We start from the raw sequence: 23089 nt of genomic DNA, 5'->3' as shown, positions 1-23089 counted from the left end.
TTAGCATTAGCATTCGGGTAGCGTATTGAGACCTCTTAGTCAAAATGACCTCCATGGAGTGCCCTGTTCATGAAGAAAATAAAATGTAGAAATCCGATTGTATTCAACAGCGATAAACATACCAATATTTCACCTCTACAGACGGCTGGGGTCATCGTCTTTGGAGAGTCATGCCTTTTGGTTTCACAAAAAGCCATGTAAGAGCATGTATGAGCAACTTTCTGTCAATAAGTCAGTGAAGTGTTCAATCACCTCAGAGCACTTTGAAAAATTAGTTACTCATAGCTTGTTTCCTAAGTCTATGAGCATTGGGGATCAAACCCAGGAATCCTACAGCCTAGCCGCTACGCCATCACCTGTTGGTATCATGGGCATGGGTCAACGGTGGTTTGAAAAGAGAAATTGGTGATTGAACCGTTCGTTGTCCTTTTATAACACGTCTTTTTCTAACTCTTGCTTTTAGTCCTGTTGTCTTTCTATCTTTGTGGTAGGAATGGTGGGGGGGGGGGTTCTCCGTGGATAAATTGTTGTATTCGTTGTGGTCAAGAAACTAAATTAGTTTGAGGAGTGTAGCTTTTAATAAGGTCATCTGTGGGTCCTCTCTTCATCCATAGCCAAATCACAACAATATACAATGTGCATGTGGACAACAGAAAGCATCCCAAACTAGCATCACAATGTTTTGTCTGACTTTGGGATTCAAAACGTGAAAATAGTGCACAAACTGTTAATTTAACTGTTGACCAACAGTTGATATCAGAGAACCGCATACAAGTGATACATCACACGGATTACTTTTTATTAGCTTTTCTGGTTCATAAATAATACATTTGAATTAATTAGAATTTCTAGAAGGTGCCCACGCATATTGAAAATATTGATTAAAAAAACAAAAGTTCCATTTAACCACTCAATCAGGGACTACAAATACTCAAATGACCACAATAGAATATTATATCAACATCTCTGGCTGTTTCACATTAGTGAAACTCGCTAAGTGCATTTTTGGCTGCAGCAACTCTTCTTATAGAAATATCGCAGTAATAAGCATTCACTGAAAATATGTATTATGAGGCTTTTTTTTGTTTGCTATTATGATCCCATTTTCTATATTGACATCAAATGAGGGCTTCAATCCTGTGACCTTAAATTCCATGAAAGAAGTTCAAGCTGCCATCTTGGTACTTCTGGACCAAAAAGCAACCAGTCACTTTTCTTATTATAGGAGAGAGACTGAAGGGACACGGCTGACATAGATGCATACACCCAAGCCAAGTTTTAAAAAAAAAGTACCAATACCTAATAGACATCCCTAACCTAAACTTAATGATCTCTAACCCAATACCACAATTTACCATCTTCAAATGCCTAAACTTAACCATCTTTAAATGCGTACATTTAACTGTCTTTAAATACCTAAACTTAATCATCTCTAACCGAATACCAAAATGAACCACCTTTAAATACCTCAACCTAACCATTTTTAAATACCTCAACTTAACCATCTTTAAAGACCACAACTTAACGATCTTTAAATACTGAAACTTATTCATCGCTAACCCAATACCAATATTATACCATCTCAATACCTAAATTAAACTCTGCTGTGACCGTTTAGTCTCTCTAATAAAAATGAATGTTGATGAAAAAGCCCAAATATGATGGCTTGGAATGTGCGTGACATCATGTGAAGCCCTCCCGTTGTTCATGATGACGCAACCGGGTTCTAAGCCGTGTGATTGGCTAGGGGTAGCTCCTGACGGAGAACTTGATACCGTGGTTGTTGAGCCGCTCGATGAGGCGGGTGTTGCTGAACGCAGCCGCTGGCGTGTAAACCCCTCCTCTGGAGAGGAGAAAACAGAAGCATGGAATGAATGAGAGGGTGAGACAGAAACACCCTTCTAGAAGCTCATACATAAGCAGAGAAGATGGTTAAACTCCACCAAACAGCCCCCTCTGTCGCCTAAAAACAAGCGCCCTCCTGTGAATAGAGGCTTTTACCGTGGTATGGTTTTCAACTTTTAGAACTCAAATGAATTTTCTTTGTCTTTTTCCGTGGTGTCTGTTGCCATGGCTTATCAAAATGAGCAATGGAAGTAGAACCAAGTATAAACGCTACATACTGAACCATTGAATGACCACATTTATGCCAAGCTCTAAGATATAAATAAGGAAAAGCAAAATCTAACTTTAGATATAGTACACATTAGAGCCCGATATATATGTCGGCCCGATCGATATGGGCCTAGCACAGATTTATTGCAGCGTTGTATATGTGTGCCGATATGAAAACCTAAGAATTAGTGTTGATTTATACTTGCTAATAACTCCTAAAATCCAGTATAGGTCGGCCTCTACTACATATAGTGGAAAGTAGAGATTGTAATTTATTAGATAGACGAAGACACAGTTGAACAGACGAGAGACAGACAGGTTTGCACACAGACCGACAGGTAGACAGACAGACCTATTGGGGAGGGAGTGCAGGTCGTTCAGCACTGTAACGGCTGCCTGGACCATGGTAGCCGGGGTCGCTACGTAGCCGGGCTCTGTGGACCAATAGAAAACCCTTAGTACAATTGTAGACCAACAGAAACTTATTTATAGGGACCAATAGACACAACTACATAAACCATGGACCAATAGCAACTGCTCGTGGTGGAGGTCGTTTATTTTACCCGCTCCGATGACCTGGGTGCAGATCTTTGCGTCGGGGGGCCCCAGTGCCGGATCCTTCCCGTCCGAGTAGCCCTCGCCGAAGAACGTCATGCAGAAACTAGTGTCCTCCATCTTAGAGAGAGAGAGGGACTCATGACCATCAGCACGTGTTTCATATCCCTCTGATTACAAACCACGGACACAAGTCCATCCACTTGTGTCATCCCACGGGGGAGTGTTCATTCAGATCTACGATGGGTGGCTAGATCTCCAACCAGTGGGCACCATACCAGCTTACTGACCAGTTGATCTACCAAGTCTCACATCTGACCGGGCACTCCCACTCCTGATGCCCTAAGTGGCTCGATGAAAGATGGGGGTGTTTCAATTTGCTCCGTTTAATAAAAAAGGAAGAGGCCCTCTTGCTCACCTGCTTCAGGGACGGGCCTTCCTTGGTGAACATCCCGAAAGAGAAGAATGATGGAAACTGTAGGCAGTGGGCGACAAGACAGCGTCCAGCATTAATTAAGTCCAGCACTGGCAGAGTTCAGCCTTTATCAAGACCAGAACGCATAATTAAATAGCATGACATTTAACAGAACACTGAGAAAACCTGAGATAATACAACAATTTTAATGCTTGTACTTAAATACAATGCAATGATTGCAGCGTTCTACGCTGTTATCAAATGTGCTGACAGTACAACGCTTGGCTATCGTTATACATCCCTCTGTCACATCCTGATTGATAACCCCCGGGGGAGGGGGGGAGGGGGCGAGGGGGGCGGTGGCTGTTGTCCAAGTCACCCCACTCTCACAAATCAAACCCACCCTCAGGATCGATAGCCCCCCCCCCAACTGATACGGCGTTTTACCTCGAGTCGTATAACCGAGTTTAAATCCCGGCACCCCAACGGTCTTTAAAGGGCCTTTATTTGACTACCAGGTGTGAGGCTGATTGGTCATAACAAGCAATCTCCAAATTGACCCAATAGTGACATCACAGGAGGAGGAATCGACGCAGATGCATGAATGAAGAGCAGATAAAACCCCAGCTTATCGAATCATTACCACCACCTGGTTGGAAAGGACCCTCCTACGCGTGTGATGTCAGCAGCAGGTCGTTTTTTTCGAAAGGGCTTGTTGTCAGCCGCACACCTGTTGAACTAAATGAGCCCAGACTACAAAAGGGTACATAAAGGCCAGACCCACCGTGGTGAGGAGCTTCCGTCCCAGGCTGAACTTCACCATCAACCAGAAGAGCAGACCGCCACACGCCAGCTTGGCCACGGAGAACAGGTTCCCCACCCCCACATAGGCACTGTACTGGACCTGGAGGGAGGGAGGGAGGGGAAGGGAAAGAGGGAGGGGAGGGAGGGAGGGAGGGAGGGAGGGACGGAGCAAAGGGCTTCATCGATTGTTCTTTGGCTCCTTCCTTCTAAACGATATTCAATTCATCTCCGCTGGGGTTATTGTTCTTGGCTCTTAATATTACCCAGGGATTCACAGTGAACTCTTTTTAGGGAGCATCATTAAAAAACAGGGGGGGGGGGGGGGGGGGGGGGGGGGGGGTGCGTCCCAAAGGATGCGTCCAGGCAGTGAACCCAGAACCTTCCAACCTTGAAGTTCACTGCCTGGACGCATCCTTTGGATGCGTCCAGGCAGTGAACTTCAAGGTTGGAACGCAGAACCTTTTGGCTGGCGGTAAAACACCCTGACCAACATCCCGCCCCACGTTGGATTCGTATCGACCGCCCGCTGCCCCGTCCTATTGGTCGGTGCTCCACCTGGTGGGAGATGAGTGGCTGGCGCTTTGGTCTTACGGGTAACTTCTGCTCCGCCTCTAGAAGGAAGCGCTGTGTCCTCTTGACCACGGAGGGATCCGCGCCCATGAAAGGGATGGAGTACTGGTCAATCTCTTTGCTGAAGAACACAGAGCCCCTGGGCGCGCACACACACACACACACACACACACACACACACACACACACACACACACACACACACACAGAATTGTAATAGAAGACGCATGTTTCATACATGCATACATTCATGTATGCCTGCATTGAGATTTGGCCAAGAGAGAGAGAGAAACCAGGATGTAACCGTAAGAAGTGTGACGGCTCTTACCTGGTTTTCAGTTTAGGTCCGAGCACAGGTAAGGGTTTGAAACCCATCTTCCTCCTCAGCTTGCGTAAGGCCCCGCTGTCTGCAAAGCCGTAGACGGCCGACTGCCAGGTCGCGTCATGGCCACCTCCCCCCTGTTGGCAAACGGTGTGTTACACCCTCTGGCTCAAGCTGACGTTTGACTGGAGGGCTTCAGTGAGGTCATCTTTCAGACTAGCTCAGTTAGGGCATTGCGTCATTACGTTTTAATCACACACGGATGATGAAATATCAGTAATATCATATTTTTAGAACTCCATTTCACAGCGGAAAAAGGGTGTTTTCACGAATAGCCCTTATTAAAAAACAAACCAAGCCCTCTTAAAATGGACAAAAAGTGGACCAACAGAAAAGGGACCAAATTCTTTCTGCAGACCACCTTCCGAGGAGGTCTGAGTAAAATGTGTTGCAGAAGGGGTCTGACTTATTTTGGAGTGTTTGTTCACATATGAGCAAAACATGCTGACTAATCGATCTGAGGTTGTTATGAGGGCTGAAAGGTACTAAGTATGAAAACACCCTTAGGATTTGTTAAATGCTTTGCTTAAATCTTTACTTTTGTTCTAATATCTTTTGAGAGCCCAGAGCGATTTTGATGATTACCTAGTTTCACAAAGCTCTACACAAGGGGAAATAACAGTTCACCATTTCCAATTAATTCCTTAATTAAACATGTAGAAAAAAAAGACTACAAAAATAACAAATCTCCCAGCATGCTCAGCAGGCAAGCACACGTTGTGATTGGCCAATCTACCTGTGGTCCACTACTGATGGTCAGGAAGCTCTCCACTGCTGTGAGAGTTCCTAGGAAAAGAGACCAATAAAGATGTAAATAATTCACATCCAGTCAATAGAAGCAGCAGGGGAGAAGGTAGATAGGTAATACCTACATTGCCAAAAGTCTGCCATAGTGGGAAATCTAAGACCAAATACTTTATGTTTAGCATCTTCTATGTTTGTACAGATTAGTCCTTGATTTTGAACACAATAAGTTTTGCAAAACCACTTTTTTTAAACCTGTTATCCTGGTAACTGTTAGCCTCACCATTGAAAAGGCTTATGGTGTGTTGTATAATTTGGGCCTGTGAAGCCATGTGAGACTTACTGTGATTAAGGGATTTACAAATAAATTTGACTTGTTACTTGGTCCTTTCTACTACCATCTTAGCAGCCACTCTGATCCACAGCGACCTACAGTGAGATGCACCGTCATCAGGAAACAGGTAGGGGGAGGGCATGTTGATCAAGGATGCCTGCAGGTAGACTGTGGATATTGGGGTTCGAACCCACGTCCTTTTGGCTGGGAATAGAACATCATAACGTGTGTGTGTTTGTGTGTGCATGTGTTTGTGTGTGTGTGTGTGGTTATCTATACCTTTGAGCTGCCTCTCTGTGTAGAGGACCCCCAGGTCGGCAGGTATGGAGTCAAAGCCGCAGCTCCCGATGACGTAGATGCCCCGCTCCAGTGCCTGGCTGTGGTACTCACACTGCATACGCTCCAGGAACTACACACACACACACACACACACACACACACACACACACACACACACAAACATAATACACCTGCCCATTGGTGCAGCCGATAACACACAGTATTATCTTTGTGTGTGTGTGTGTGTGTGTGTCGGTGTGTGTGTGTGTGTGTGTGTGTGTGTGTGTGTGTGTGTGTGTGTCTACCTGAGGTTCTCCACAGATGTCTATGCAATGCGCTCCGTTCTCTATGCAAGCCTTGACCACCGGTTCCCCATAGAACCTGTACTGCAGAGAGAGAGGGAGAGAGAGTGAGCGAGAGCGAGAGAGTTCAGTAAAGGTACCTGGACATACCTACATGTACCCCTGTACCGGCTTATTCAACCCTGTGTATGAGGGTTTTATGTGTGAAGGCAGTGTTTGATTAAACTTATTTAAAGTATAGGGCAATACTGACATCAAACATCATGTTGTAATATGCTGTTTATAAATCAGTTATTTATATTGATGTGCGAAGGCTGTTCAAATGTATTGCACCACGCAACATTTTGAGTTAATTATTATAAGCTATTACAGTTGAGCAAGCTACTACACACTGGAATACATTTATTAACCATTTTGTATGTGTTTTTATTCACGTCACGAACCCTGCATTTTTAACTTCAACAATCTCTTAATTTGAAGAGAGTTTTATTTTACTTACTGGTCCTACACAGTTCAGAATCACCACCCCTTGTTGACACATGAGGGCCATAGATTCCTCGATCGACACATCAGCTACAATGATTTCTATATCCGTCCGTAGTGCTGGCATGGCTGGACATGGAGATAGAAAATGATCTTATAATAATTTGCAGTCATTTATAATGTAATGTCATCATGTATTGATATCAGTCAATCGCTTTTATTTAACCTACGATGTAGCTTTGGTGTTGTTATGAAAACGCAACCAGAACAATCGTTGCGATATAAACAATTGATTCTTAATAACATTGACTGACGCTTCAACACATAGCACAGCTGATCAACATCCAGACAGTGTCTTCTCTAAGTAAGTTCACAGACGGTCAAACTCAGCGTGATCTACGGATCGTACACAGTGTATTGGCCGCTTGCTCCAGCACTTTCTCCAGGCGTGCTCTGCTTCTTCCGGCCACGGCCCATTTCAGAGGCCCGTCGATGCCCTCCGTGGCACACCGAGCCACCTCTTCCACCACGTACTGCCCGGTAAAACCAGAAGCACCGAACACTATGATGTGATAAGGTCTTTTTGAGGTTACGGAGGACGCCATTGTTGTTATGTCCGTTTATGAGCCCACGTTAGCTGTCAGTCCCCTCTCCTGGCTGCGCATGGAACAGTGCGCAGTCGTTCTTCGTCAAATCTCAGAATATCTACGCAACATAAAGAGCTGATTCAATGGCATTTAACAAAAAAATATCATTTATATTTTTCCAAATTACCGCTCACAGACTTTATGCGTTATTTATTGCAAGGAATAAACAAGGAAGGACCAAGGAATGAGGAGAGGTTCGCCCTGCGGCCAAGAAGGACGCCTAGTGCCAACGTTGAGTCATTACATCTGAGAAACTATTTAATGTAACTGTTTAGTTGTCCGTCTGATTTATGTTTGATTGGTACGATTTGTATTTCAGGTTTAGGGTTAGTAGTGTAGTTGTATTTAAGCGACAAATAAAACCTTGGAATACTTTCCTAGTTCAGATCTGTGACTTGAAAATGCATGATAAACATACAAAACATCTATTTGTGAGGATGCTTTGCATTGGTTATGTTAACAAAACAAGGTAGTTGCTCATGTGTGCAAACACTGTGTAGTTGTGTATTATAGAATTAAGCTACCAAAAATTGCTTTTGTTCCAAGCTATATGACAACTTCAACTTCCAATTTAAAATAGCAACCAACAACTAAATACCTAGAAAATACGGAAAGTAGGCCTACACAAATTACCGAACCACTTAATAGGCTTATGCAATTTAAAATACCAGGATCAGAGACTTGGCATTGTAGGGTGATGTCAGGGTTTATAATTAAGCATTAACACTGCAACACAAATCACAAAATGAAGACAAAGACAAATTACGCCGGTTTAAAATGAAAAGCAATTTTGATCTTTATTTTAAACACAGGCCATTCTATCATGCTTGTTGGTAATGGTGTCACTCTGTATTGAACCGGGGACTGTTGTTGATGCAAACTTGAGTCATGTATATACACATATGGGCTAAATCCTAATCTAATTTTGTAAGTTCTTGTCTTGTAACAAAGCAGCTATACAACTTGTATGTTAAAGTATACCTATGTCAAGAGGTCCGGAGTAATTTAAAATACTGCATTTGTTTCACATTTATGTGTGTACAGGCGTGTTTCTGAGATCTATACAGGCTATACTTCAATGTGGTAGCAATAGACAGCTACAGCCGCAAGCATGTTTACTTCGGCTACAAAATACATAAAGAAAATGTAAATAAAAATAGGAAAAAAGAGATAGTAAAGGAACACCAGGCAGAGCTTAGGTCTGCGTTGTTTATAACGAAACAACACATGCTGTAGCTCTTCTAATTACATCTGGGTTGGTCTCCTCCATAGTACAGTACGACGTGCTACAATAAAACCTGGACAATAAAGTTAATTAAATACAGGAACAACATGGCTTTGTGTGTGTGTGTGTGTGTGTGTGTGTGTGTGTGTGTGTGTGTGTGTGTGTGTGTGTGTGTGTGTGTGTGTGTGTGTGTGTGTGTGTCTGTGTGTCTGTGTGTCTGTGTCTGTGTGTACATGCATGCGTGTACACTTTGGTCCAGAGCCTTTAAGAAACACATTCTTCCAGATCTTCCATCTTAGCTCGTCGGACCAGTTGACGGCTTGCATGTAATTCTTGCAAATGTTTAGTTTCTTCTTTTTTGAGCTTTATAAAACAAACTCGGCAACATTCAAAGAACATCAACATACATCTGGATGTGAAGGAGTACTAGCACAGCACTTGGAAGTACGATCATAAAAGGTCCATCTGACAATCACTGCCCCGTAGCAACGGCAGGTTAAAGCTGATTGGTTGTTCCTCGGTGACCTGATGACATCAGCGTTGTAGGTTGGGTCAGCCACCACCTCAAGACAGCATGACACAAAAGAAAACCTGTAAAGTGTCTCGAGTAATGGTGTGTTGTGTGTTTTAAGTCTGAAGGGGCAGCAAGTGTTTCAGTTGGTCAAAGACCCTCTGCACGTTTACGACGTAGAAGTTGATGTTGTCTGAGAAGTCTGTGCATATGCTGGAGTAGGTGTCCACCAGGGTGCAGTACAGGGCCGTGCCGCCGATGCTGATCACCACGGTAACCGTACACAGCAGCAACAGGATCAGACACGAGTCTCCACCCGCCTCATCTGCAAACAGGAAGAGACAGAGAAAAGTATGTGATGTACAATCTAAATGAGCCCGGCTGGGTTCCAAATCACATGCTTTTACTTTTAGCTGCTGCAGCTACCCTTACAAAGTACGTACTGTTCCACACAGTATGTATACAATGGGACATTTACAGGTGATTTCACTGATTAGCACCCATCGACCTTGGTGGGCTCAGTCGAGGTGACCTATCTTCTACTACGCAGAGGATTGGGGGGGGGGCAGAATAGCTCAAAAAGCATACTGGATTGCATACTGCGAAACGCAACCGCATGCAGAACAACATCCTGGTCATTTTGGCATGATGCATTCTCCATTCTATGCATTGGGACGTACTAAATATTTTTCTGGCATACTAAATAGTATGGTAGTATGGGTATTGGAGTGCAGGGTCTATCTGTAATCAGGCCTCAGCCTAGTGGGATAAAGGTGTCGCTCATAACCCTATGGGACTGCTACTTGTTTGACCAGGGCACAGTGGTCGATTTAAACCAGTGAGGGTAACACATTGACCTTTGCTGGGGCTTTGACACACATAAATGAAACACCCGCCTGCCTCCGCAGTGTTAACGCTGAGGGCTACGCCTGTGTTTTCTCTGCTATGACACCTCAGTGACAAGGGTCCGAAGTCCATGTATCTTCACTGGTTTTTACCCATGAACTGTTACCTACATGGAGCATAACCATGTAGCAAACGTGTTTTGTCCAGGTGTGTAAAATTAATGATTAATCAGTGGGTTAGTGTAGGGCTTGCCCATCATGACGTCATGATCGATGCCTCATTACGAAAGTATAGGAGCATGAGAATGTTAATTTTGGTCACTGTTTTTGTATTTATGTATTAGCATTATGCAGAGACATTGTTGTGTTTGAAAGTGCCCCAGTGTTTCTCATGCAAGCAATGGCAAGACAACGTTTTGATTGACCTAGGTTAAGGTATATTTAAGTTAATTAAGGAGTTTAACTTACTACAACCCTCTAATCACAAAATGGCCAGTATCGCCAATAAAAAATCCCATGATGCTTTGTGATGTACAAGCCCGATAAGGTTATGAATGCAATAGCGTGTCTTTAACCTCGAGGGGGAGTCATCTACAGTCGGACCAAAGTACAAGTGGTGATGAGGCTCTGCAAGGGCGATGTTGAACGTAGGCTACCTTGCTCTGCGGTGTATTCCGGCTCGGTGAAGCGGACCTTGCGCTTGCCGTTGTGCTTCTCGACTGAGACACCAGGGGGCGGTAGACCATCCAACGATGCCCTCCTGCGCTTTAGGATGGAGACCAGGCCGTCATGAGCGGAGCACTGGAGGAGAAACAGTGAACACAAAAGGAGGGATTGAAGATGAAAGAGGTTTTTTAAATGTTTGCTATGTCGGTAGGTTTCTTTCGTCGTATTTGGTAACCAGACAGCTTATAATTGACGTTAATACAATCCAACTTTGGCCGGCACCTCTAAATTACAACAACAAAAATTACAATGACAACAACAAGGCAAAAACCTCATCATGCTCATATGCAACTTTAATAAAAGAGGTTATTCCCGAGCTGTTAGCTATATTACCTCCAGCCATATGAGGGTCAGTTATTGTTATTATCCTATATTTCAAACATGCTAAATTGGAATTCAGAAGTGGTACACCATTTTCAACACTGGATTATTTTGATCCAGCAAAGAAATGCAAACAACTTCAATGAACTTTGAGCCTAATATTGTCGCTGGGTGGAAAGACCTATTGTATAGCTTACATGACAATATAGAAGTTTCATTATAATCCAACCAACTCTAAAAAAGAAAGTTGGAATTGTATTCCTGCAAGGAACCACAAACTCATTAGCTTCTCCACGGTGTTTTCTATTACAAAGGACAGCAACCGCACCCGGACCCAAACCCACTTAACCCTCTATTGGATTACATAACCACGTTATTTAAGAACAGGACAAGCCCCCCCCTCACACATTGCCTTAGGCTTGGGGAGAGGTTCTAGCTGAATACAGAGTAGACTTATTGAGGTTATTTCCCAAGTGAGGATTGCACACTCAGCAGGGAGAATGGGTGGACCAGGACAAAGTAAACAGAGAGAGGGGGAGTTTAGAATCGACTGTAATTTTCCACTACTTTGTAGATGCAAAAAGGCAGTGAAAACTAGTAAAAGATAAAGAATACCTTATTCCAAGGCCTAAAGAAATATTTAATTATACGTGGAACCTATCAATAACTACGTGTTTTATCTATTTGTTTTATCTGAGGAATTAAACAGACGAGAAACCAAACCAAGTTAGTGCGGACAGACAGATACAACCACAGATATACCAACTGACAGGCAGACAGAACAACAAACAGACGGACTAAAGACAAATGAACAGACAAACAGACTAACCGACTGTCAGACAGTAACACACAGTGAGACACAGACAGTGACAAAGACAGTGAGACACAGACAGTGAGACAGACAGTGAGACACAGACAGTGAGACAGACAGTGAGACAGACAGTGTTCCTACCCCCTCATCGTGTGACAGCTTGACCAGGTCCTTCTCCGAGGCCTGCGGGACCCCTGTGGGCCACTCCCCCTTCACCTCCTCCTCCTCGGGGCTCATCTCCTCACACGCCACCTCCTGCCCTTCCTCACATGGCTCCTCCTCCTCTTCTGCACCTCGCCTCTCTTCCTCACACACCTCCTCCTCCTCTTCTGCTCCTCGCCTCTCTTCCTCTTCCTCCATCTCTTCCTCTTCACCTTCTCTCCTCTCTTCCTGCTCCTCGTCTTCCTCCTCCTCCTCCTCCTGCTGCTCCTCCGTCCCCTCGTCCTGCTGGCGGGGGTCTTGAGGGGGCCGTGGTTCTGTATGTGTCAGACCCTCACCCGTGGGTGCTGCTGGGGGTTTAGTGTCTGGAACCAAGGACAGATAAAGCAACATTAATAAACACGTGACGACCACTATCTGTTCTACATTGACCTGGATTCATGTGAACGCTTTCTTCTATTTCATATTTCCTGTATATTGTATTTATTTTCTGTAGAGTGCGAACATATCAACATATTAACTGGATGGGAAAGTTGTGCCTGGCAAGGAAACAATTATGATAATGACACATCAGAATGTAACTAGGACCCAATCGGAGAGTATTCTATATCCAGAATGATACCTGGATACATGGAGGCCGTGTGTGTGTGTGTGTGGGTGTGCGTGTGTGTGTGTGTGATGCTGTGCACCTGCTCCATGCTGTAGAGGGGGCGGAGTCTGGTTCTCCCCGTGGTGCAGAGCTCTGCCCTCGGCTCCTCCCCTCTCCGGGTCGGACACACACTTTGGTAGAGAGACACACACACGTACAAACCCTCACACATCTGGAAGATATAAACGGCTCAAACTCATCTGGAATATATAAACAGCGGGAGCATACGATTTGTACGCGCAATATAAAAATGTGCCTCACACCTAAATGATCAAATAAGAAATCCCCACTGCAAAGGTCCAAAAAGATGCCTCCCCATTTAAAAATCATGTATTTATTTATACATGTATTTACCACTCTATTCTACATTCTACCCTTTTGTATGAGTAGGTGATTATAATGATAATAGTGAACGTATCTGTCAATCGAATGCAGATAAAGGGAAACAGAGCGGGAATGTGTTGGAATCTCACCTGGTCCCCACTGAGCGGTCTGTTGACATGAGGAGAGAGAGGAAGAGGGAGAAAGGACAAGAACAGTTAATATGTGTTGGGAAGAAGAGCTAAAGGCAGCCCATGAGCGATGGAGACAGGTGGCCGGACAGATGGACAAACAAACACAAAGGCACGTGTAGGGATGATTACACACAAATTGTGCTGCAATTCTAACACATGGTAGGTCCATTACAGCACAATTTGTGTGTAATCATTAAACAATCTCAGAAAGAAAAGTGGGGTCACAATGGTGGAATACCAAGGTAGCTTCTGCTAGGCCGTAGTGATAAAGGAAACAGGAAATTGGCGTGAGAAGGAACTTTCTAGGTGTTTATCAGGGCTGTGGTCCGTGCCTCCCTCCCCATTCCTGTATTATCTTTATGACCACTCCCGTCAGCATGTGCCAACAATTTAACAATGGCTAACATAGCCAACACGGTTAATGTTTCTTAGAAACACTTTTTAAAGGTGTATAATGCTTGCTGTGCATTACCCCTAGCTCAGAATTTAAAACAAATCACGGTCTCTTTTCAGCTGTATAGGTTAACACTGAGAATAACTTTTCATATTTCTTCCCATGGCACCGTTGCAAGGAAGCACGTCTGACTCCAAGATCAAAGGTTCTCGGCTCAAACCCAAATGTCCGATATCGACATGATCTAAAGTGTTTCCTTAATGACAAAATAGTTCAGAGTATTCACATCAGGCCACTTAGTTATACATAAGAACACAACAGCTCTTATTATGGTTCCAATGCATTGCCTGTATTTTCATGAAAAATCAACATCCAGTCCCCAGAGGGACTGCTAGAGGCGGGTTCTGGGTCATGGTCCCGGTCCTACCTGCTGTGGTTCCTACAGAGCTGCTCCAGGGCCTCCATGCTGCTCTCCCTGCTTCGGTTGGACTCTGTTCCCTCAGGATCCTTCTGACCCTCCAGTTGGCTCTCTGGAACAAAGTTGAAGTAAGGATGACTTGGCCGGCATTATGCTAACACCCGCTCCAAGCCTCATATTCATTCTTCCTTTTTCATTTTCTTCCTATTGTCTTTCTTTCTTTTTTTCTTTCTCTGTTGTTCACCTCAAATGCGTTTAATTATAATGGGGTGGTTATCCGTGCATATCAACACAAAACGACCAATCTCGCTCTCTCTCGATGTGTGTGTGTGTGTCTGTGTGTGTGTGTCTCTCTCTCTCTCTCTCTCTCTCTCCCTTTTCTTCCTCCCAGCTGCCACCTGTCCACTAGTGATAACTGAAGTACTGTACAAAGGACAAGACCAAAGAGACTGCAGTACCCCAGGTCTCCTCTAGGGCGGCGAGGTTGGCCAGCAAGCGTTCATGGTAGGACTTCTCCAACTGCAGGAACTGGATTGCCCACTGGTCTGGAAACAGTGGCTGTTAAGGTCAAAATAGACACACTCACTGATGATCTCCACCAGAATACTGAGCGATTAAAGAAAGTCCCTACTTATGGTTAAACTTGTAAACATTTAAATGTGTCAATTCAGCTAAGGCGAACTAAAAGAGGCAGTAAGATGCATTCGCCACCCACTTGCCACTTCTCAAGGAATACTCCTCGACCGACATTTTACTCACTGACCAAATACTTAGTGAGCTAGAGAAGCAGCTTAAGTCGCTGTCGAATCGGCTTCAGACTGATGATACGTCCCTTAACCGGGTAGTGCTTTAGCGATGTTGCAGCAGATTCATAGACGCACAGCCACAAAGCAGGTCTGACGGTTATGATGGGCCCAGATCATCAGCAGTCAACCTGAAGTAGCCAAGCTGAGGTAGCTCAGCCCTTTGCTATCTGCTACTGCTCCTCTCCTCCAAGATAAAGTGAGTGAGCCGTAGGGCCAACACTTTGAGATGTAGCCTCTCATCCCCCTTTTCTTATTTCCCTTGCCTCGTCGCTGTGGTTGCCTTAGGGGCGGTTGTCCTGGTAACGGCGTAAACAGCCGCAGCTGCACACGCCCTTCAGACCCAGAGGAAACCAATGCCAGACCCTCTGGTCCAACCGGGGAAACGCCCAAAGACGGAGAGAGACCAACTCCACCCCTTAGTACTTAACCTTAAACATATGACTATTTAACGTAGCTATACTATGCTCAAGAAAACACTTAAAAGGGTGCTGAAAGGTGTGTCACAGACATAACCTGTGATCCTTAGTTGTATTCTCACTATGTTGTCCACTATGAAGTGGATTATACTATATAGTCCACCGAATAGCGAGGTCGCCATTTTGTAGTGCTGTCCGAATGTATAGTGAGATCATGCCCTATATAGTGGACTCATCTGTCCCGCAATGCACAGTGAAAAGAAGTGTAAACAGATGATCTCTAACCAAGCATCTAACCAAGCAATGCATGATGACGCATGCATCAAGCATGCATCATCATGCATTGCGCTGAAAAAAAAAATGGCAGACGGACTAGAGGAAAGCACATCATTCAAATTCAGATGTATTCGTGTATCTATTGGAAATATAAATGTAAAGGCCCAGCATCATCCTCATTTTTTCACTTACATTTTGTATACATCTTGGTAATATGGATTCACTTTTCTCTGTCTAGTAATTCTGTTCCTTCTCCTCATCAAAAATATTTGAATGATCATGAGACAAAAAGTATACAACGATATTGGGTGTTATTAAGAAGTACTTTCAATGGAGTATTGTTTTTCTCCTTATGATGACACGGACGAAACAAATCCATGAGTTGTGGCACAGAAATATGATAGCATTATATTATATATCTGCCTATAAAGTTTCTTATTGATTTTGGAAAATACGCTCATGAATATATCATAGAACTGCATGTCAGTATTTATTCCGGTTGGTCCACCAGCCCTAGGCGCCGGTGGCATGTTTGAATTATGTGACACTACAGTATTAATGCCATAGCCCCACAGATCCAAACAGTGTCTGGAAGTGTTCTTTCATTGAGCAGATGAGCTCACTATTTAGTCCTCTACATAAAATGTACTTGACAGTGAAGGGAATGGTGAGGATTGAATGGTTTTGGACACAACCATAGTATAACATTTATATAAATTCTGCATCAAGCAAATGCAGTCTAATACCTGTTCACACACCAGTCCTACTCAAGAAACCCGCAAACCAGATTTATTAATCTTTAATTCCCCTTTCCCATTCTAATCAAAATAAACCTAGTCTAAACAGTTAGGCTTCGACATTCCAATGACAAAGTTAAGAAAATTACTAATAAACGGCCTTAGAAATACTAAACTAGAATACTAGTCTTGATCGCTCTGAAAGGATACAGTCGTCTTTGAGGGAGTACGCCTCTGCCATCTAGACGGGAGAGAGAGGGAGAGGGAATAAATTAGGGTTGACCAGGGGATATCAGTGGAGATCACACAGTACATACCAGCACTTTGTCACTAGCACAGACAAAAACACCCTTTGTGATGACCAGAGATCTGATGACATCACATAGAGAAGACTGAAAATAATGGGACATGTGTGTGTGCGTGTGCGTGTGCGTGTGCGTGTGCGTGCGTGCGTGTGTGTCTGTGTGTCCCTCCCTCCCTCCCTCATTTACCCACTGACTCACTCACTCTCTGAATATACTCCCTCACTCACTCACTCACCCTTGGGATGACTCACCCACAGCGTGAGCAGGTAGCTACTAGCAGGGGAGAAGCGTTATGCCTTATCAACAGCGCCTCATGCTAACCCCCAGTGCTAACCCACTGTACCTCTAACACCATCATCATCAGCAAAACTGTCAACCCTAGTTAGACTGTGATGAATACCACCTAATCCCTCCCACGGTGGGAGTCACATGACCAAGAGAGAGAGAGATTTAGACGACCTGCAGACGGACGGATAGACGGACGGACTGAGGACAACGAGTCACAAGGCAATGCTTGTGTTCAGGATTAGCAGTGCAGTCTTTCTCTCGCTCTCTCTGTTTAAGTCGCTCTCTCTTCCTCTCTCAATTAAATTAAAGTTAAAATAGATGTATTTGCTTGTAAAATAAACCTTTACATTGCCAAAGCAATCCAAAAATGAAACAACGGGAAAAATTACTGCAAATCGGCTCTCAAGATTCAAAGGGCTTTTCAGAAGCCAAAAGTTAAAAAAATATAAAAAATGTCTCTGTTTGTGTGTTTGTATAACAACTATGAAGACTACACCTTCCAGAGAGTAATTTCATTTATTTCTCACAGTTCTGTAACTGTGAGAGACATCACTGACACCTTTTCTCAGCCTGCCAGTGAACGTTTACGTTTCCACTGAATGGAACTGCTTGTTAACGTGTATTATGTCAGTACGTAATAAACAATTCGATTACATGGTGGAATATAGTAAACAGTTTCACTGTGTACACATTACTCGGTGGTTTGACTGTGTGTACTCAGAAATAAATCTGATGGTAGCAAACAAACTTTCATCTCTGATTTAAATCACATTATTATCATGCTCCCGACATTTCAACTCCCCGAACAAAGTAAATATGATCAATCATTCTGAAATATGTCTGTTAAATCAGACACTTGTTGCAATAGTTTAATGTGATTGATTAATGGCTCTAACATCTCTGACAGGAATATGTTAACAATACAGTGTACTATAGTCTGAAGAAGAGCCTTTCTATCAAAAAGACGACAACAGGACAACGGAGTGTTATAATTGTTGGGCATCAACCTAGCAACAAAGAGTCAACTGTGGCCCTGTTCTTAGTTCCTAGTCTGTCCGTGTGTGGTTAGGATTGGCCTTTATCTCGTGTATCTTTTTACCGGATCTCAGGAAGCTCCATCAATCACTTTGGGGTTTCCTTCAAATAAATACAGAGGGGGAACAGGGGACTGCTAAGCACCCAAATGTATTACTGAATAGACCATATACGGGCATCCTAGTCGGTACTGCCATGGAATGCCAGAAGAGCTTTTTTACAGACCATAATTAAAGGGACTTGGGGCGTCTGCTAGCTGGATTGGGCTTTTTTCATAAACATAATGAAAAAGGTATAGTATCACAGTGGGTTATAGTAACATACGGGCGGCAGTACAGAGTAGTAGGTATTGTGTTTCACGCCCATTTGAAGGGTTCTGGTTTAATAACACACACACACACACACACACACACACACACACACACACACACACACACACACACACACACACACACACACACACACACACACACACACACACACACACACACACACACACACACACACCTGGTGTAGGGAGTGTGGCAGTAGTGTGTAGTTTGGGGCCTCCACAAGGGTGTGCAGGGAAGCCAGCACCTCTGGACTGGGGCCCGGGGCCCCTACACGTTCAGAGGGTCCTAAAAACACACAACACATGCAATCAATTAATAAACGCTACCAGGTCCATTCACATGCCACGGGGATCTCGTTTTCATATAAAAACATTATCATCAGCACAACAAACACACTCAACTCAAAACGTCACACGCAGAAACAGAAGTCTGTTCTATTCTATAATGCTCTATTCTATTCCACTCTGTCCTCGCCAGTTTCCTTCAATTTATTGTCATTCTATTCAAGCTTGCTGCATTCTAATCCTTCTATATATTACTTTCCATTCCAACTGCTCTTGTCTGGCCCACGCTGTGTCCAACCAGGACTGTGATAATGAGCCGCTATTATCCCGCCAGGGCTCATACGGCTACGTAGCGCTGTCGCTCCCCAGGGGTCTCCACCTCACCCACCCTGTGCTCCTGTTACACCGCTGTCACCTGCAAACCACCTGACCGACTCAGACCTCCGACCAGGGAGGGTCCGAGAGGAAGGGATCAACTTACAGAAGACTCACCGAGACTCTCTCTCTCTCTCTCTCTCTCTCTCTCTCTCTCTCTCTCTCTCTCTCTCTCTCTCTCTCTCTCTCTCTCTCTCTCTCTCTCTCTCTCTCTCTCTCACACAATGTGTCCTTTTTCTTCTCTCTTGCTCCACTCCGTCCCTCTCACTCCTCTAACTGTGTTTTAATGATCTTTAATGATGTGTAAAGACCTTGGCCCGAAGCCGTTAGACATGGCGAGGGCTGTAATGGATATCCCATTACCGTCATCATGGTAGCATCATCATGGTTTTATTATGGATATGTATTTTAACCTGGCAGGCAGTCAACGAAAGCTTGAACATAATAATGTAACTCGCTCCTTTATACTTGGTGCATAGTCTAATTTCAATCAGAAGAACTTGAATCTGAATATCCCGCCCTGGTTACGCCCTCAAACAGATATAGCCTTGCTTTTTATGGAGCTCAACATATGAGGAACACCGTACCATAAATACAATCAACATGTGAGAGGAAGAGATCATTTGTTGATCACAGATGGTAATTCCAACTCCCACATCAACAAACATTAGTAGAATAAAGACAGTGGTAGGGTTTCCTAATGACGCGTCTAGTACCTGGGAGGCTGGTCTCCGACGGCTGCTCCTCCTGGGTCTCCTGGCCCCCAGCATCGGGGCCCTTCGGGGGGGCACTCATGTTCTTGTTGCCCATCACCTCCAGGCAGACTTGGTGTTGCTAAGGAGACTCAACCGCTGGTGCTGGAGCCCCCAGGGGCTCTGCAAGGGGGTCTTGACTCTGGAACCGACTTGACGGCTGTGTTCCAAATGCAAGTGAGATGCCTCACTGCCTACGTCCTATGTAGGGAGCGGCTTGGCCAGGCAGCTGTTGATCCCTCAGGTATCTTGTCCGGTATGATCTGTCTGCTTTCTTGCCTGGCGGTGTTCCTTCAGTAGGCGGTGGAAGGTGGTCAGGCTCCACGTGATTGAGGTGGTGTGAATATTTCCCAGGGGTCTTCGGTCCAAATGTCGCCCCCCCCCCCCAACCCCGCCCCCCTCCTGTGCTGTGGTAACCGGTCTCAGACTAGGTATAATCCTCTATGCCCATTGGCTGAATAAGAGGAGAGATGAGAGAGATTGCAAGGTATCCAGTGTATATTTGAGACGAGGATTGTGGGTAATGTAGTCCGTGGCGCTCTTTGCAGTTTATTCAGTTGTAAGTCATCCTGTAAAATCTGTTTGTCATTTTCTCTCTGTTTTTTTTTCTTCAAAGTACTCGTGGTCACTGGACTTCACTTGTTCTCCCAGCGAACTGTGAGAGGAGAGAGAGAGGGGAGAGAAACAGAGAGAGTTTTGGAAAAAAAGAATGCGATGTTAGCTGGCATAAAACCATATCTTGCTCTGTGTTTTTTGCTGCTAAGCAAGCAGAGAAGGAAGATGCTAAAAATATTTACAAAAAAGATTGAGATTGAGGGAGATAGAGAGAAAGAGAGACCAACTAGAGGCAGAGAAAAGTGGGGTAGGGAAGAGAATGATGAACCATAACATCATGCTTTGGCAATTTAATAAAACGTGGCACCACAATGAGGCAAATATAAGTATAAGAAAGGAAGAAAGAAGGAAAGAAAGAAAGGACAGAACAAGTGGGCTATAAGAGACGTCAGAGGAAGAGGAGGAGAGGAGAGACGGTGGAGCGAAGAGTCAGATCCTCTGTTCTCTCAGTGACAAAGATAATAGAATGTTTCTTTGCGTCTCTAATGGTGCCTGAAGGGGTCCATTCAGCACAAAATAAACCACCATCCCCTGCTACTGTGGAGAGGACAGTGGCTGATAAAGGGTAAAGGACTGTTACATCACGGACATAAAGTGGGACAACACACAATGCCTGTCCACGTCCAAGCTCAAATTGGGAACATTGAGGACCTGGTAACAGAGAATAGCCTGCACGCTGCACAGTCTCTGCCCTCTCCAACATATGTAGTTATTTTAATAATTATATGTACTTTAGTTCTAACCCGTGATTATTTTGCTGTAGAGAAGTTTGAAGTGGAGAATGTAGGAGTAATAAGCAGGCGCCAGGAACAGGCATGTGTCATAGAACACACACATAATGAATCAACACTTGTTGATTCATTAATTTGACTGACAACATCTTTGATATAGTATAAGAGGGACTACAGGTTTAATAGTATCAACTCAAAACCATATTTGCTGCTGCAAGGATGCCCCCTCATTCCGCCTGTTAAAGCACATCTTTGCAGCATCAACGATCAGAGGGCATGCGTGTGTGAGTGTGAATGTGTGTGTGAGTGTTCGTACGTGGCACGGTAACTCAGATGTAGGCTATACCCTGCGTGAAGCAGTCATGTGAGGCTGTATTTTACTACATGGAATGTGACACGACGCTGCAGCCAACAGGCGCCGGGAGCGCCGCCTAAAGCACAGCATCAAACCGAGGAGACGAAGAAGAAAAGATAACAGTGTAGGAGTCTGTCCAGATGAAAATAAGTGCATTGGATGAGATTACATTACGGTACATTTGGTTAATTTCTGTGGGCAAATGCCAGGAAACTGTCCTCGTTGCTCTTCTGTTATCTTACAAATTGGCCCCATAGACCTATAAATTACACAAGATTACATAAGGATTGCATAAGATCAAGAGTAGTCTGATTTTCTTTTTCTCAAAATCGCAAAATGAATGTTATTTAGAGGCTATATGGTCTTAATATAAACGCAAAACATGCTAATATAATACATTTCAATAGTTAGTGTACATTTTATAACATCTCTGAAAACATTCTTGCCTGAAACATTCTGGCCCAGTATAAACAAATGTGCAGAGCATCGTGTGCTTGTGTGTGTGTGTGGTGTGTTTCTATGTAGGTTGTGTAGTGTGTCTGTGCAGCTGTAGCCTACTGCAGCATTGTCTCCCTCTCGATATAGCCTACAGGAGCGACCATTCATTTTCCAAAACTTCTCATGATTGTTCAATATTTAATAGTTGACAAATAGCTTATAGACATGTATAACGCAGTGGGAACGGTGCGCAGATGTTATCGATGTTTAATAGCCGCAGTAACCGAATTGCCTTCTTAGCCCATATGGTTGAAAACGACACATGTGCTCTTGGATGTGAGACCACAACGTAAACAGGAGATTCTTAAATATAAACAGAAGTTAACTGCAGTGTGACATGCCCACACATGTCTTCTTATCATCTCAACTCGTGTGGAAAGGTAAACACGTTAACCCGAAGACACCATAACGTAACATAACAAGGGTCCATACGCACTCTGGCTCTGTCTGCAGCTCCTATGATGTTGTCGCCTCTCGACCGTCATCCCTGTCACACCACTGCTGTGTTCCAGCTGTTTCCATTATGTTACATTACAGTCTAGCCCTCGATCCACCCGACGAGATGCTCTCTGCGGTTCCATGGTTGTTTACGACCCAATCCGGGCATTTTTTGGTCCCTCGTTGCAAAATGTATAATTTAATTTTGCCGCGTAGACAATGTCGCCACCTAACGGCAGTCCGACGGAAGTTTTCCCGATATATCCGTGGTTCGTTATATAACGCGATCAAAGGCTTTGGGATGAATGATTGTTCTGGTAAATAAACCTACCTTAGACGGGATTAAAAACGATTAAAATAGTACAATAGATCGAATTCATATTGTATATAACAACACTCTAATTCAAAAGTGATCTCCCTTAGCAACAATATCACAACAATAGTTCCCAATATCATGAAAATGTGTCATATTATATGTTGAAGGTTTATTGCTTTGTGGCTTTCTTTAATATTATAGGCATGGTATGCTATGTCATATCTCTTATTTTATGTGTTGTGTTTTATTGTTGTTGTATTGAGTCTATTTTTATACATTGTACTATGGATCTTCATGTCCTGAATAAAATCATATATATATATGTA

General features: G+C 43.9%; 2 protein-coding genes across 3 annotated transcripts; both read right to left on the bottom strand.

The window, feature by feature from the left end:
- Positions 1–559: 559 nt before the first annotated feature.
- LOC115534181 (saccharopine dehydrogenase-like oxidoreductase) lies at positions 560–7867 on the bottom strand. The gene is made up of 12 exons (XM_030344943.1): positions 7393–7867; positions 7000–7112; positions 6504–6584; positions 6199–6328; positions 5578–5627; positions 4788–4918; positions 4481–4598; positions 3870–3989; positions 3089–3145; positions 2679–2790; positions 2468–2549; positions 560–1843 (listed from the first exon to the last, which is right to left on the bottom strand). Exons 1-12 carry the CDS (start codon positions 7586–7588, stop codon positions 1744–1746), a joined length of 1290 nt encoding a protein of 429 aa, XP_030200803.1. The 5' UTR covers positions 7589–7867; the 3' UTR covers positions 560–1743.
- Positions 7868–8397: 530 nt separating this feature from the next.
- cnstb (consortin, connexin sorting protein b) lies at positions 8398–22652 on the bottom strand. Of its 2 annotated transcripts, XM_030345677.1 has the most exons (12): positions 22446–22637; positions 21691–21770; positions 19775–20465; positions 18575–18684; positions 16650–16680; positions 14663–14749; positions 14214–14316; positions 13351–13369; positions 12918–13008; positions 12211–12593; positions 10868–11012; positions 8398–9691 (listed from the first exon to the last, which is right to left on the bottom strand). In XM_030345677.1, the coding sequence occupies exons 3-12, from the start codon at positions 19866–19868 to the stop codon at positions 9483–9485; spliced, it is 1272 nt and encodes a 423-aa protein (XP_030201537.1). In that variant the 5' UTR covers positions 19869–20465; positions 21691–21770; positions 22446–22637; the 3' UTR covers positions 8398–9482. The 2 variants fall into 2 exon arrangements, with proteins under 2 accessions (XP_030201537.1, XP_030201536.1); XM_030345676.1 differs by lacking the exon at positions 21691–21770 and having other exon boundaries at positions 22446–22652.
- Between the last annotated feature and the right edge of the window lie 437 nt (positions 22653–23089).

Source organism: Gadus morhua, chromosome 21 (assembly GCF_902167405.1).
Source record: "Gadus morhua chromosome 21, gadMor3.0, whole genome shotgun sequence".
NCBI lineage: Eukaryota > Metazoa > Chordata > Actinopteri > Gadiformes > Gadidae > Gadus > Gadus morhua.
This window is presented reverse-complemented; position numbering and strand designations above follow the sequence as displayed.